Source organism: Puma concolor, chromosome A1 (genome assembly GCF_028749965.1).
Source record: "Puma concolor isolate L17-30 chromosome A1, mPumCon1.1.hap2, whole genome shotgun sequence".
Lineage (NCBI taxonomy): Eukaryota > Metazoa > Chordata > Mammalia > Carnivora > Felidae > Puma > Puma concolor.
Window position 1 is genome coordinate 140,526,092 of NC_141667.1, and position 15,593 is coordinate 140,541,684.

General features: G+C 43.2%; 1 protein-coding gene across 3 annotated transcripts in view; it reads right to left on the reverse strand.

The window, feature by feature from the left end:
- Nucleotides 1-6,031: 6,031 nt before the first annotated feature.
- Nucleotides 6,032-15,593, reverse strand: part of ZNF475 (zinc finger protein 475) — an 84,048-nt gene continuing 74,486 nt past the window's right edge. For 2 of the 3 annotated variants that reach the window (XM_086705566.1, XM_086705577.1), the window contains 2 exons: nucleotides 9,356-9,536; nucleotides 6,032-6,201 (listed from right to left, as the gene is read on the reverse strand). In XM_086705566.1, coding sequence (XP_086561692.1) covers nucleotides 6,050-6,201; nucleotides 9,356-9,536 — 333 coding nt within the window. In that variant the 3' untranslated portion in view covers nucleotides 6,032-6,049. The remainder of the gene's footprint in view (nucleotides 6,202-9,355; nucleotides 9,537-15,593) is intronic. The other variant, XM_025924815.2, reaches the window with a different exon arrangement.

Sequence of the window (15,593 nt, forward strand, 5' to 3'; positions counted from 1 at the left end):
TAGAGCATGGAGAACTTGAGTTTTTGATCCAACAGAAACAGAATCCTGGGCAGCAGTGGGTGAGGTGTGTGACCATAAGATCCTTGAGAATCCTTGACAGAGAATCAGAAGGTTCAAAGAAGGGAGGTGAAGTCATTAAAGGCAAATTTCTTGCTTGACAAATTGGCTGAATACCAGTCCTCAGATAATTTTCCCACCCTTTCCCTACATTTGAAGTGAGTTGTTTTGATGGATGGCCTAACCTACTTTTTAGATCTGCGGATGGCCCCTCATGAGAGCCGGTGGAAAGTCATAACGGAGCTTTGGGATTTGTTCAAACCTTACCTGCACTTTCTGGGTTTGGATGTTTTGACTATTTTTCAGTCAGTACCTTCCTTAGAGATTCCTATAGCAGTAACTGCCATTTCAGAATATGTGGTGATTTTCTCTCTATGGCCCACAGAAAGGACAGATAGGTGGGCAGGGCAGGACCATTGGGGTTATTGGCACGAAAGGTTGATGACCAAATAATTCAACCCCATCTGTCCATTTACTATTATTTTTTACATAATTTTAAAACATTGTTTATTTTTGAGAGAGGGAGAGAGAATGCAAGCAGGGGAGGAGCAGAGAGGGCGGGGGGCAGAGGATCCAAAGCAAGCTCCATGCTGACAGCACAGAGCCCGATGTGGGGCTCAAATTCATGAAACCTGAGATCCTGACCTGAGCCGAAATCAAGAGTTAAATGCTTAACTGACTGAGCTTCCCAAGCGCCCCTACTATTATTTTTAAAACAAGTATGTCCGTTTGACAATCAGTTTTGCGGTTAAAAATACAACAGAACATTAAAATTCACAATGATTAAACAGAACATTGAAAATTTGAGTCCGGAATGTGAGGTGTTACAAAATCACTGTGGATTCAGGGGTGGCAAATCTTGGAGCCAGTCCCCTGGGGCAATCCAACCCGACTGAAATGTCTGTTGTGCTGTCCTAACGCGAGCCACGGAGGTGGCAGCTGGCATCCCACGCGGATGTGAGAACTTTAGCTCCGATCGATGGGGAGTTTTACTGGTCCTCCCTGTGCCACATAGATGCTCCTTCTATTAGTTCTCTGTTGCTGCCCCAAAAATGACTGTACACTTGCTGGCTTACACGGTACACATTTATTTTCTTACAGCTCTGCAGGTCAGGAGTTCGACCTTGGATTCACCAGATAAAAACAAATTGTTGGCAGGGTAGCATTTCTTTCTGGAGGCTCCGGGGAAGAAGGTGCTTCCTTGCTCATTTGTGTTGTTGACAGACCCCAGCAAGTGGTCGTTATGGGACTGAGGTTCCCGTTTCCTGGCTGGCTGTCAGCTGGGACCACACTTAGCTCCTGTAGGCTTCTCTCCGGTCCTTGCACACAGCTGCCAGCATCTTAGAGCCAGCAGTGGGGTGACAAATCTTTCTCATGCTGCCATGTCTCTGACCCACCTCTTTCCCTTCTTTTTTTTTTTTTTTTTAATTTTTAAATGTTTTATTTATTTTTGAGAGAGACAGAGTGCAAGTGGGAGGCAGGGGCAGAGAAAGAGGGAGAGACAGAATCCCAAGCAGACTCCAGGGTCTGAGCTGTGAGCACAGAGCCTGACGTGGGGCTCGAACCCATGAACCGTGAGATCATGACCTGAGCCGAAGTCAGACGCTTCACCGACTGAGCCACCCGGGCACCCCTTTCTCGTTCCACTTTTAAAGAGTCGTGCAATTAGATTGGGTCCATCCAGATAATGTGAAGTCATCTCCCCACTCCAAGGTCTTAATCACATCTGCAAGGTCTCTCTTACCACGTAAGGTGACAAATTCAGAAGTTTTGGGGCTGGGCATCAACATTTTGGGGGAGGGGCTGTTATTTTGTATAACATACTCTCAACTTAGAATTATCTGAAAACCCGGGGCGCCTGGGTGGCGCAGTCGGTTAAGCGTCCGACTTCAGCCAGGTCACGATCTCGCGGTCCGTGAGTTCGAGCCCCGCATCAGGCTCTGGGCTGATGGCTCAGAGCCTGGAGCCTGCTTCTGATTCTGTGTCTCCCTCTCTCTCTGCCCCTCCCCCGTTCATGCTCTGTCTCTCTCTGTCCCAAAAATAAATAAACGTTGAAAAAAAAATTAAAAAAAAAAAAAAAAGAATTATCTGAAAACCCTTGACCTATAGGTGACCAATGTGCATCAGTGATAGGACCTGGCCCCAGGACGTCTAGGTCAGGTTTCACTTTTTTCCAAATCACATTTGAAGTTAGATTATACCCACTGCTGGCTTCATCTCATGTTTCCATAAGCAGAATTGAAAGGCATTTTCAGGTGGACCTTGGTACCCCAGGCTCTCAACAACTCTCCCTGCCTGTTCATCTTCCTCATTTACCTCACGGACTAGTAGCTGACATTTAAACCGCTCAAGTTCAACCCCAGGATCTCAAGAAGAAAGTTTTACATGGGCGTTGAGAACATGGGACTTCATCATACTTTTTTATGAGTTGTATTTAAGTCTTTTGATGACAAAATTCAAGCAGAAGAAATCACAGCGGTGCCCCATCCTATGTGAAGGGTTTATCCTGGTGTATGTTCTCTCTATACCCCCCAACTCTGGCCCTCTCTGGAAGCGTCACTGCTTCTCTGAGGAGTCTGTTTCTTCCAAGTGCCGGAACATGTCATTTCTCGTCTCCGACCACAGTGCTCACAGAGAGTGGGGAGCATCAGCAGAACAGACACGGGATTTCACGTGGGCCGGATGCTGGGTCACTGGGAAAGTCACAAATGATAAAGGAAGGGGACCGTCCCCACAGGGGAGAAAAGATCCTTCAGGAGTGGGGGAACGGAAGGAGATGAACTTGAACCTCCAGCCTTGACCGGATGTGGGCTTAAAGCCACGAGGACTGGTTTAGGTGGGGGGTATTGAGACGAAATGCTACTAATGTCAGAAGTGGACAAGGACAGAAAAACCGAGGGCTGTTTTCTGGTGTTCAGGAAGTAGAAGATATCGGATATCTGCTCTCTATCGCCTCCCTGCTCCACAAATGATTCTGCTTGTCAATAGCAGCTTCTTTTTCCGTGAAGGGACCTGGGCCAGTATTCCTCAGGCTGAAGCAGCGTCATCTGGGAGCCATCCGAGACCCCAGTTGGAAATACTTGTCTGTCAGAAACCATTCTGATGGGGCTGCCTGAAGAGTCTCTGCAAAGGAGCTCTTCACAGATTTCCATGCTTACTCACAGGAGGAGACTCTTCTTCTCCACACCCCTACTAGGACATGCTTGTTCGGTCCCCAGGATCCCCTGCTGATAGGACATACCCTGCAACTGTGATGTGAATTGAATGTGCAAATGAGCATCAAGACATCCTGGCAGTCTTCCAGCAACGTCAACTAAAGGGAAATCTCATGAAAGTCTGCAGCAGTTAACAGAGCAGGGGGGGGAAGTGTATTGTTGCCGATGCCTGTAATACTATCGGACCCCACACCAGGACCTGCCTGTGGGCATAAGCATAAGTGTAAGCGTAAGAACTCCAAGTAACTTCATCTCGTATCTGCTCGTCATCCTCTAGGAGAGTATCTATGGGGACCACGGCAAGGTTCAAGTTCACAACTCATGGAAGGGCCACCTACCGATTTCTTTGGACAGTAGGAATATCTGCACAGAGATGAATTCATTGGGAGGAGGGCAGGTGGCAGAACAGGTGAGCTCTTTCCTAGCAATGGGGAGATCTTGACTGCCTGCCTTGCTAACAGACAGGAACTCTTGGACTGATGTCATCTCCTGACCTTGCTGTGGATTTAATTCCACGGACCACTTGCAGGCCAGCTGTGGCAGAGCTGGAGGCAGAAATGTTTCCCACTTCAAGAACTCACAGACCTGGGGCACCTGGGTGGCTCAGTTGGTTAAGCATCCGACTTTGGCTCAGGTCAAGCTCTCATGGCTCTTGGGTTCGAGCCCCGCATCGGGCTTGCTGCTGTCAGTGCAGAGCCTGCTTTGGATTTTCTGTCCCTTTCTCTCTCTGCCCCTCTCCGACTTACTCTTTCTCTCTCTCTCTCACTCGAACATAAATAAACATTAAAAAAAAAAAAAGAACTCACAGACCCAATAATTCCTTCAGAGAGTCATTTATTTTGATTTTTTTTTTTTTTTTTTTTGGTCATGCTTTGAAAGAAATGTGTATAAGGATGTCTTTTTTAGGCAACTGCTTTCAAAGTTGAGACCAGCACTTCTGCTTTATCTCCCCCATTTGACTGCTTCCACCATTAGCAGAAGGCACAGTGGCCTCTGCAAGACAGCGAGGGCAGTTCCGACTTCTGTTTTCACCTCCACGGTTGACCAAAAATTCCAGCAGGCAAACTACAAGCATGCTGAGATTCCCAGTTGCCTTAGGTGCTAAACACTGGATTAAAAAAAAAAAATCACACCTGGCAGATCGTTGGTTAGTACAGTTCATTGTGTTCGTGATGACATCCATCACACAAATAGCACTGGCAAAGAGTATGAGTTTGGAATTCCAAAGGTCGCGAGTTTGCTTCACTGGACTCCAGCCCAGTGTGACCTCTAGTTAGCTATTGACCTATTTAAATACCAGTTTCCTCGGATGTAAAATATAGATAACGTCTCCTTGTAGGGTTGATGTGAGATTTATACACACTGAGTATGGGAAGCACGAGGCACAGAGTCTGACTCACACTATACTAACTCCATTACTAGATGTCATTTTTGCCCGCAAAATAAAAGAACTAAACCATCAACGGGTCATTAAATGCTGTCTTTCTCAAGATGGTAATCTTCTCTGAGGTTATCTAAAGACTATTTGAAAAGTTAACCTTTTCTTCCTTTAGAACAGGCAGGAAAAAAAAAAAAAAAAGAACAATTAGGGCAATTATCTTAACCTAACCGCTTATAATATGGAGATGTGTGACTAAAACATTAGGTCAAATAAATTTGCTTGTAGAATGTGGAGCTAACGTGCTGGGTTAGGTCGTGAATGCAAGGTTTGCAGGAACCCAGGGGATCCAGAATGGCTCTGAACTTCAGCCATAAAAGGAACAAAGATCTCAAGCAAAACTGCCCAGAGGGGGAGCAGAATTTCCTGGGCAGAGCACCTCCCTGACCCTGGCCTCCTCCCAGGAGAGCCTTGCCCCTATGAATACACATTCAAGGCCTAAAATACAGGGCAGTTTCACAACCCATTGCAGGGGTAGTGGGTGGGGTGGTGCAGAACTTCCTGGCAAGATTGTAGACCTCAACAATAAAACACCTATAAGCCCCTGTGAGGGCAGAGAGAACTCTCTGGACTTCGCCTATAGAAGGAAGGAGCTAACCTCCACCCATTTGATGAATGGCGCTGTAGCAATCTTGTGACATATGAAGCTGGAACCGGTTCTGAAATTTCTCTGTAGCATTTCCTGCTCTTAGCAAGGGAGTATGAGTTAGACATCGTTCTAGTACTTGAACTCCCTAGCTCTTTTTTGAACGTCTTTGTCATGCAATGATTTTACAGAGAAAAGATTCCCAATCACTAGCTCAATTAAAAACTTTTCCCCGGATCGGAGGAAAGAGGGAATGGTACATTATTTCAGAAAGCACAGGGATGGGAAGGAATCCAGTTTTTCTTGAGACTTAAGGAGTTGCCTGAAATGACCACCTGAAACCTCTGTTCCCAGAATAATAAAAGACCTAACTGTGAAGTTCAAAATCTTGCTGGGTGGGTGCGGGGAGAGAATCGTGGAAGAACACCAACAGTTGGCTCTGAAATTTTCTCGAGACAAAAAAGCCAGCCCCAATGAGGGGCGGCCCACTGTAATTCTGCTTGACAGAGTGTGACACAGCCCCCCGTGTGTCTGTGCACATGCACGCAGCTGCTTGCTGAAAGCAGAGCGCCTGCCCACATCACAGCCACGTTCGTGCCACCCAAGCACCCAGCTGGCTTCCCGTAGACAGCCTCGTGACAATTTCAGTTTTTCTTGTTTCTTCTCCTCGCCTCCTTTTTCTCCTTCCCTCCGTACCCCCATCTCTCTCGAAAGGATCTAAGTCCTGTAACACTGTTGCTGGGAGAAAGGGCTTTACTTGGCGACTTTTGGCTTACAGGATCGTTGGTGAACAATCAGTCTGTCTGGCAGGAAGGTACGCCCACAAATATTACAGGGAACCAACTGGCTCAGGGCGCTTGTCCAAGCAGCTTCATTTAAGGCATCGAGATCATAGAAACCTTTGGCTGGAAAGTTAAAGAAAAAGAAGAAGAAAAAAGAAAAAAGGACCAAAAAGGAAAGAAAAGAAGAAAATGGTAAAAATGGATCCTTTTTTATTCTGGAGCACCATACTCTACTTTTTATGGAAAATATTTTCAGGAAATACCTGTTGACTGAGGCTTTTAAACAAATCATACTTTTTGTTCCAAACCCTCTTTCAGGGGTTGAATAAAAAGTGAGCTATGAACCAGAGACTTTTCGCTCCTTGGATTTTAAAAAGGGGAAGGAGTTGTTTTATGTATTATGATATGCATTCTTCACTAATTATTAACATCTTTGCTTACACATGATTATCTTGCAAATATAACTTTTGGCCTTCTTTCAATTGACTCTAAATAGAAGCTTACAAAGGGAAAAGAACATGTATTTGTACTTTCCTCTTCTGTAATCCTTCAGTGGAATGTTTTTAAAGGCCAACACTGACAGTTAGGGTGAATTTAGGATGAATGATATCCTAAAAATGTATCATCTCTTCACGGTCATAAATGTGGAGATTCTTTAAATAATTAAACCAAAGAATGCAAACAGAATAGTTAACCTGATGAAAAGAAGCGTCCTTAAGAGAACAATCAAGACGTCTGAGAGATGTATAATCTTCATTGGCAGAGCATAGGAAAAAAGGCATATGGCTTTATTTTAGAGAAACAGTGTGGGAGTTAGCTTTGATAAACCTTATTTAAATAGAATGACTTTAGTACATTAAATTGACTGTGTCTTAGAATTGCCCCAAATAGCACCCCCCCCAATGTAGCCAGGCACTCAAACATAAATTACATACTTAACAAAAAATCATTTTAACAGAATATATTTCTTCACTAAAGCCCAGGCAATTTTCCTATGACTTCTTCCTAATGATTCACACAACCATAGTAAACTTCAGATTCTCTCCTGCTACTTTGAATGTTCCTTATTTTACTCCATGAAAAATTGAACCCCAGCACAGCCTAGTATTTCTCCTTTAGACAAACCAAGTACCACTTTCTACACAGGATATGAATTTTGAGAGCTTTGAAGACTGTTGAAAAATAAAATGGCACTGACTTTCTCCTTACTCATGACTTTTCCTATGGATTCAAAAATTCCAGAGTATTCACGGAGTCTCACTGGAGATGACTCATCATGTTGCTAAAAGTTTTTAAGTATGACTTTGACTTTGGATCTGGAGGAAGGGTTATTTGGACTTCATGACCACAGTAAGTCTGTGGGATGGAAACAAGAATGGGGATTCTCTCTCTGCCTCCTGAGGCAGGATGCCTTCAGAAATAGAAACAGCATGGGACCAAGAGGAAAGTTGCAGAGAAGGGCAGTTACGGGGCCTACCTTTTCCATCTGTGGGCAGTAACTGATTAATGAATCCCCGAGGGCCTTCAAGCCAGTCATTACTCTCTGATCTTCTAGACTTGTGATAATTATGCTCAAGCAGAAAAACGGATATGGTCAGAAGTGAAGAAAACAGATTTTTTGAAAACACAGAGAACTGCTGGGAAGAGAGTTCCAATGAGATAAACAACATCCTTGTGGGCAAATGCTCTAATTTCAATGGATGGATGTGTTCATCTTGAGCTCTTTTCCCACCTGTGTGAAGAGTCCTCCCCTTGGTAAGGGTTGTGAATAAATGGGTTCTTGTAGCCTCTAGAACTTTATCATGACAACCTAGATTCCACTCTGTGGGTTCTTGGGTTACATTTCTTTTTTTTTTTTAATGTTTATTTATTTTTCAGAGAGATAGAGAGAGAGAGAGAGAGAGAGAGAGCATGAGTGAGGGAGGGGCAGAGAGAGAGGAGACACAGAATCCGAAGCAGGCTCCAGGCTCTGAACTCTGAGCTGTCAGCACAGAGCCCAACGTGGGGCACGACCTCACAAACTGTGAAATCATGACCTGAACCAAAGTCAGATGCTCAACCAACTGTGCCACCCAGGCGCTCCTCTTGGGTTACATTTCTAACAAGAGGGCTTTGGACTAATCAATGGTAATGACTTCTGGGGTACCCTACGGCTACGCCAGTCTACAGTTACACATGAGGGATTGGTGGGTTGAATGATAACTTTTCTTAAAACCAAGAATGGTTTTCCCTTGAGGGGAATGAGGGGATCCGCTGAGAAAATGACAATGGGAGAAATAAGAGGAGGAAGTCGGAGTTTGCATGGCAAACAGTCTCTGGATGACTTTGTTCTCACCCCAAATGAGTAAGCATAAGGCTCTGTGGGGAGGCCACACATGGCAGTTTATGGAGCTTCATCTGGCTTGTGCAATGCTTTACAATGTATTAGTTGCAAAATTTGAAAGCTCTGGGCCTGGGGGTGCCTGGGTGGCTCAGTCGGTTAAGCATCCGACTTCAGCTCAGGTCATGATCTCGCAGTTTGTGAGCTCAAGTCCCACGTTGGGCTCTGTGTTGACAGCTCAGAGCCTGGAACCTGCTTCAGATTCTGTGTCTCCCTCTCTTTCTCTGCCCCTCCCCTACTCACATTCTGTGTGTCTCTCTCCCTCAAAAATAAATAAACATTAAAAAAAAAAAAACAAAGCATACAGATTTCTAGATTTCCAGTTTCTTTTGTATTGTTGAAAACTATGCCCACACTAGGCTAAATTTCCAGCTGCCTCCTTTGGAGAGAGTCCATAATTCTCCAGCTCCCCATGGTCCTCAGCTTCCCTCGTGTCGTCACACATGGATCAATTTACTCAGTTTTATACCCCGGCTAGTGGACCCTGCACACTTTGAGTTTGGTACCCTGCTCTGTGAACGTGAAGACACATTCCTATTTGAAAACATGTCTCCAGATGCCCTGAAAGATTTTTGAGGCTTCATGTTTTTTAAGTATCATGTTTGATAATATAGGAAAGTAACTTCCGGGAAATACAAGAAATTCCAGTGGGTCCCTCTCCTTGCATGGTTTTGCCAGAAGTAGCGTCTTTATGTCTCAGCATCTGAAGGCACCTTGGTCAGGCATTCTAGAACCATTTTTCCTATTCGGTTATAATGAAGACAGTAACTGTTGCTGATTTCTGATGTTTGAATAAGTAAGAAAAGAATACCTCTCCTCTTAAAATTTCACAGAGAAAATTCTCCCCATATGCACTCAAGTCTTTCTTTCTTTCTTCTTTTCTTTTCAAAAACTTACCAGTAATGGTCCTGACTTCTGGTTTCTTGGGTTCTGATCTCCTTAATTCTTTGGGCAACAAGTTGTTTTCGTTATGCCATTTTTTCAGACATTGTGGCTCGTGGATGGCAATGGATTTTGTTCCATATTCACGGCCACAAATGTAGCAGATGATTGTTGGTGGACGCTTTATCATTGCTGGCTACAAATAATATAAAATATCTGTTAGATAAAGTTTAGGTGTAGAAATTATACGTTAAAATTATAGTACATTCAAATTAGCTAGACAATCACTTTTTTTTTTTTTTTGGTTTTTCGTTTTCTAATTTCAACCAGTCAGGTAAATTGAACTTTTGTGGCACTTAAGAGAATAAACCATACCATCTGAGTGAGTGGGGTGTGTGTGAAGATGTGGGTTTGGGAGGATGATAGGAAATAAAGAACTAACTAGAGTTCTACAAACTGGCTTTTCTTATAAAATGTGTTTTCTCATCTAATAATTATTAATTATCTCCTGGTTATTCTCCATGCTAGGAGACTACAAAAATAAATCATGTCTGAATCATCTTTTCGCTAAACTCAGGCTCTAGTATGCCAATATCCCTGAGAATTAAAGCTGTAAGTGTCATTGGAGAGTTTAGAACAGACATTGGGTACCCTCCCACATTCCCTTACACATGGACAACTTCCTCTGGCAAGTACCTGTGACTCTCAGCCTTTTTTGACCTGGTCTAGGCTCCACCCATAGACAGGGCAGCTAATCAATCACAAGCAGTGGGTGGTGGATAAATAGCCACTTCCTTACTGAGGCTGATTCCACGCAGTGTTCCGTGGGATTGCAGCTCAGGTGCTCATTCACACACTGTACAGACTTCCTTCTCTTCCCTGTCTTTCCTCCCACTACTCTACTGGGGCTTCCTGGGATCACCTCCCAAATAAACCACTTGAAATCAAATCCTCAAATCCTTTACTTAGCATTTGTTTCTGGGAGGACTAAATCTAAGGAAGAGTTAAGGATAAAACAGAAAAGGTGTTTCTGCTTCTGTCCAGGGGATAGAAAGTTACAAGAAACATTGCTCCTGCTTAAGCAATTAGAACCAATCAGAGAACTTAAAGAACCGTTATTTTTGAGTCCATTGGAGACTCACGGTTGCAAGGTAAGTTAATGAACTAGAAGAACTGCCTCAGTCTGAGAGTGCATCAGCACAACCAACACCTCCCATGCTCCAACCTTACAAGAATATGAGACAGTAGTTGTCTGCCACAGAGAAAAGGCAGGACGGGTGAGCATGAACCCTACTAAGGAGGAGCCATGCAGGAACTGTCTACATAAACCCTCCCATCCACCAGGTCTCACATCCAGTAACAGCGGGTGGCAGTCTAACATTGGAGAGAGGCAGGACTGTTGAGAGAAATCTTCACCAATTCAAGAATGCAGGGCCTGCCTGGATCGGAAGGTGGAGCTGGAGAATTAGGCCTTGCACTGGGTACCAGATAAGAAGAGTCTACTGCTGATGGAGGTGTGGGACCTAAGTAGGAAGGGGGCAGTAGGAAGGACTCCCTCTGTGTTGCATGCATGAAGGGCCGCAGCCTTCTAAGGGTGCAGCAGGTGAACAGGGAACAGGCTTTTGGCTCCAGACTTTATACTAAGTACAAAACAGAGGAAGCTTATCACTGGGGGAATTTAAAGCCTATAGTACATTGAACTGAACTAAAGCAGGGATGAAACATTGGAAAAAGATTGTCATAGAATTCTTAGATTTTCCTTGAAGTAATTTTTTAAACATAGAATGTGATATACTAAAGATGCAAATTTTATTCTCTACAGTAATCACAAAGTGCAAAGACACACAAAAAGGCTGAGTGAAGAATTCAACAAGGGAGATAGGCTATTTTTTAAAAATGGTAAGTTAATCACTTGCCAAAGAAAAGGAGGAAAGGATGAATATAAGACCAACCAAGCAACCAACAAATAAAGAAAAAGGGCAAGAGGAACAAATAGAATTAAAATGCCAAGATGGTAGACTTAAATGCAAACATATCAATAATTGCAGCAAATATAAATGGACTAAAGAACATAATTAAAAGGCAAGGATTGACAGACTAGATAAAAAAATAGTATAGACAAAAAACAACTCTATGTTGTTTACAAGAAACACATTTTATGAATAAAGACACAAACATATGACAAGTAAAAGGATGGGGAAGAAGTTTCATGTAAACACTAAGCAAAAGAAAACTAGCATGGCTATATTAGTAACACAAATGAAGTGCAGAAGTTGGAAATAGTTCTTCTAGTTGTGAAGATCAGGGAAAGCCTAAAGGAAGTGGCCCTTGAAGGATGGGTAGGATTTGGATCACAAGAAGGTTTTGGAGATGGAAAACAGCATGAGCAAAGCCTCAGGGATAGGAACCCGAAGACGAGGACAGAGAATAGCAACTAATATAAAATATTTATATTAATAATAACAAATAGTTGCCTGGAATTTGGTGTAGCCTTGAGAACTAGAACCAGATAGTTCAGCTGCAGCCATGCTATGAATAACAAATACCATGCTAAGAGCTGGATTTCGTTTTGTAAATGAGAGGAAGCTGTTAAGCAGGGGAATACCCTATAATTTTACTTCAAGAAAATTAATCTGGCAATAATGTATCTCAAAGGGCAATCTTGCCAGCATACACCTTTGAGCATTCACAGCTCTGGGAGCAGGAAATCATGGATCCAAGAGAACATTAGTGGTGATGTCACTTGCAGAAAGCTGGAAACCTGGAAAGGCAGGTTGGGGGAGGAGAAAAAACGGATTCTGTTCTGGACCTGTTGCATTTGATATACTAGTAGAATTTAAATGTAAGTACAGCCAAGACAGGAAAGACAGACATGTCATTCAGAATTAATGGGTTTCAGAGCTATGCACACAGAGATGTTTAAAATCATGAAAACTCTAGAAAAGGAGTATATAGAGAATGTATGGAGGCAAAGTCCTGAGGGAATATCTACGGCAAAGAGATTGGGCATGGGAAATCACAGCCTAAAAAGATAAAGGTTCAATTGTGCAGTTAAAGAAACAGGCCATGGAGACGAAAGACTCCATTGGGAATTCTGCCAACACTTCCGGTTTCCAGAAAGGTGGCTTCATCAGCTCTGTCCAGTGCCACTGTGAGTAACGGGGGCTTGAGGAAGGTCACTAGATTTGCTGGCCGGCAGATTTTATACCAGTGACTTCTAAGAGTTTAGCTTCAATGGAGGGACAAGAATAAAAAGTAAACTGTTACAAGCTAAAGATTAGGTCAAGGAAACAGAGATGTGTGTTTGAAAAGTCTGCAGAAAGGAAATTTGAGAGATGAGTCGAGTTGAAGAAGTGCTTTGTTGTTGTTTTAGGGGTAAGAATGTCTCAGGCAGAGAGAGCTGGTTAGGATGAAGAGAAGAGGGACAGTATGAGAACAAGGTTCTCAGACAAAGCAGGAGAAGATAGGATCTGGGATGTGATGGAGATGTTAGCCTCTGGGGACAGGGAAAAAAGATGAAATAGAGATGGGGTGTTAAGAAGTAAGGCACAAGGGGCACCTGGGTGGCTCCGTGGGTTAAGCATCAGACTCTTGATTTCAGCTCAGGTCATGATCTCACGGTCCCCGGGTTTGAACCCTGTGTCGGGCTCTGTGCTGACAGCTCGGAGCCTGCCTGGGATTCTCTCTCTTTCTCTCTCCCTTTCTCTGACCCTCCCTTTCTTTCTCTTTCTTTCTCTCAAAATAAATAACTTAAGAAAAAAGTAAAGCCTAAGCAGAGCTGCTGTAGGATGAACTTACAGGAGTATGAGGCAAATCATTGACAGAGAACGAAGAGATTCAGAATCTGGGAAACAGAACAGCAAAAATTACTGAAATTTTTTGCAAAAAAAAAAAAAATCTGGAAGTCTCCTGGCACTGCAAAGAATGTGATACTGATTCAATTAGGGAATAATACTCACCAAATAATGGAAAGACCCGGTTAAGTTGAGCTGTAAGAAATTTCAGCGGAATGAAATGACCTTTTCCAGTGTGTTCATAAGGAGCACTAGGTGGTATGAAAGCAGAAACAAATTTGAGTTGGTGGTGTGGTTCTCTCTCCCCCCAAGGAATAATCAGGGTAAAATAAGTAAATCAGGGTAACGAATCAGGGTAAAATATGTGCCTATTTTAGAATCAGCCAGCTTTTCACTAAAGCTGTTGGGGGTTATACCTGTAGTGGAAACAGAGCAAAATCAAAATAAGAAGGGAACACATTTCTGGTTTCTGCACACCTGAGCCGACGTGACAGATTCTAGAGGAGTAAAGCCACTAACATACACCAAGCAAAACGGAAAATGGAGTTATTCCTGAGAGGATCCGCGTTTCTAAAAAAGCACATTATTTGCTAGAGGGGAGGTGGGGAGGGGATGGGCGAAGTAAGGTAAAGGGGATTAAGCGGTACAAACTTCGAGTCGTAAAATAAGTAAGTCATGGAAATGAAAAGTACAGACCGGGAATATAGTTAGAAATACTGCAATCGTGTTGTATCGTGGCAGATGGTAACTATGCTTATCGGGGTGAGCACTGAGACGACAGGCTTGTGAGCTCACTGTGTTGTATACCTGAAGCTAATATAACATTGTATATCAGTGATACTTTGATAATTAAAGAAGAGTGATCTTTTTTAAAAGCACATTTGAGGGAGAACATTTTTCTTCTATTACTCTATACTGAATTACGCCAATAAGTTACATTCATCAGAAAATGGCTAACTAGTTTTTAGCCATGTTTTTTATTAGCCACGTAATAGGGTCTAATGCCTGCAAAGTGACTTTAAAAGTATTTAAGGAATTCAAGATGTAAGAGAAAGGATAAAGCAGAAGCAAGGATTTTCAAAATACCCAAAAGTTCCTTACTATATTTTATAGGTTCATTTACTTGAAGATTAATTCAATACAGGGTTTTTTTTAGTAAAAAAAAAAAAAAAAATGAGAAGTTCGTCTCTTCACTTTGAGAATAATGAATATTAATATTCCACATGGAAAGTATGAGCCAAAATCGAGTATTTAACCAAGCACATAAGCAAAAAAATGGCACGGGTCATTAATGAAGACATTCACGTCACATTGTCAGAAGGTTTCTTTTGGAAGGAAAAATGAGAAGAAAACAGGCAGATGCGGAGGCCAGAAGACAAGCACAAAATAACTTAAAGGGATGTGGGAGAAAATTAATACCATAAAAGGGCTAAGATGTTCTATATTATATTTTCCAAAGCTTGCTCCACGCGCTATATTTGTGGTTGAACTGCATTTGAACCTGCAGTTCACTCCATGTTCTTAGGTTTTCAACATTTTACTCCTAAGCCTGCTCTCAGCTGAAGAGAAAAATGCATCCCCCAGGGCGCGGACCGGAGATAAGAGAACCTCTTTTATTTTTCATTAATTTCACGATTGTCAGTCTGAAACTTGCAAAGAAGGCTGGACCATCTCTATCTTGCCTTCACAGCCACAGGGTTCGCTCTTCAACCTCTTTCTCTGGTGTTTTGAGATGGAGGTGGGTGTGGGGAAGGTGGAGAGGGAAAACAGAGACGGGAGCCCCCTCCCCCACCCCCACCCCCGCAGAAAGGGCAGAAGGCCCTTCTTGGCTAATGAGCTAAGGTGATAGGGCACAGCAGAGAGAGGAGGCAGAGGCAGGCAGGCAGGTTTGCCCTGTGCGCAGGGCTGTCTACACCTGGGACCTTGCCAAGGCCACGGATTCCAGGAAACTGTAATCAAAGGAAGGCAAAGAGGAAGCCGATAAGTCTAAAGTTCCCGCAGAGCGAAGGGTTAGATCAACAGTTTTTCCTGTCAACATTTCAGATATTTCTGGGGTGAGGCGTTGCTTTTTTAACATCGAGGTAAAAGATTTTTTTGAAGAAGTTCATCTCTGAGTCTGTATAAGCACTTTCAGGTGTGAACTCTTTTATGGGGGGGGGGGCACCTAAATGCCCCCTCCCTGAAGGTTATGAGGGCTCATCACGATTTTGCTTTTGCTTCCTACTTTCCTGGGAAAGTCTCCCAAGGCTGCATGTGGACAGAGGTGCTTGAACACTTCAGGGAAGCTTTCCGATGTGTGTATTTCTTTTAACTTGAATCCACTAACTTTCATATGTTTCCAATCATTTTGCTGGCCACTATTGGCATTATCATTTTATTTTCCACGCATTTTTTCCCCCTCCTTTTTTGTTAATGTCTTTTCTCTGTCGGGAACACTTCATGTTCAATCTTTCAGGCCG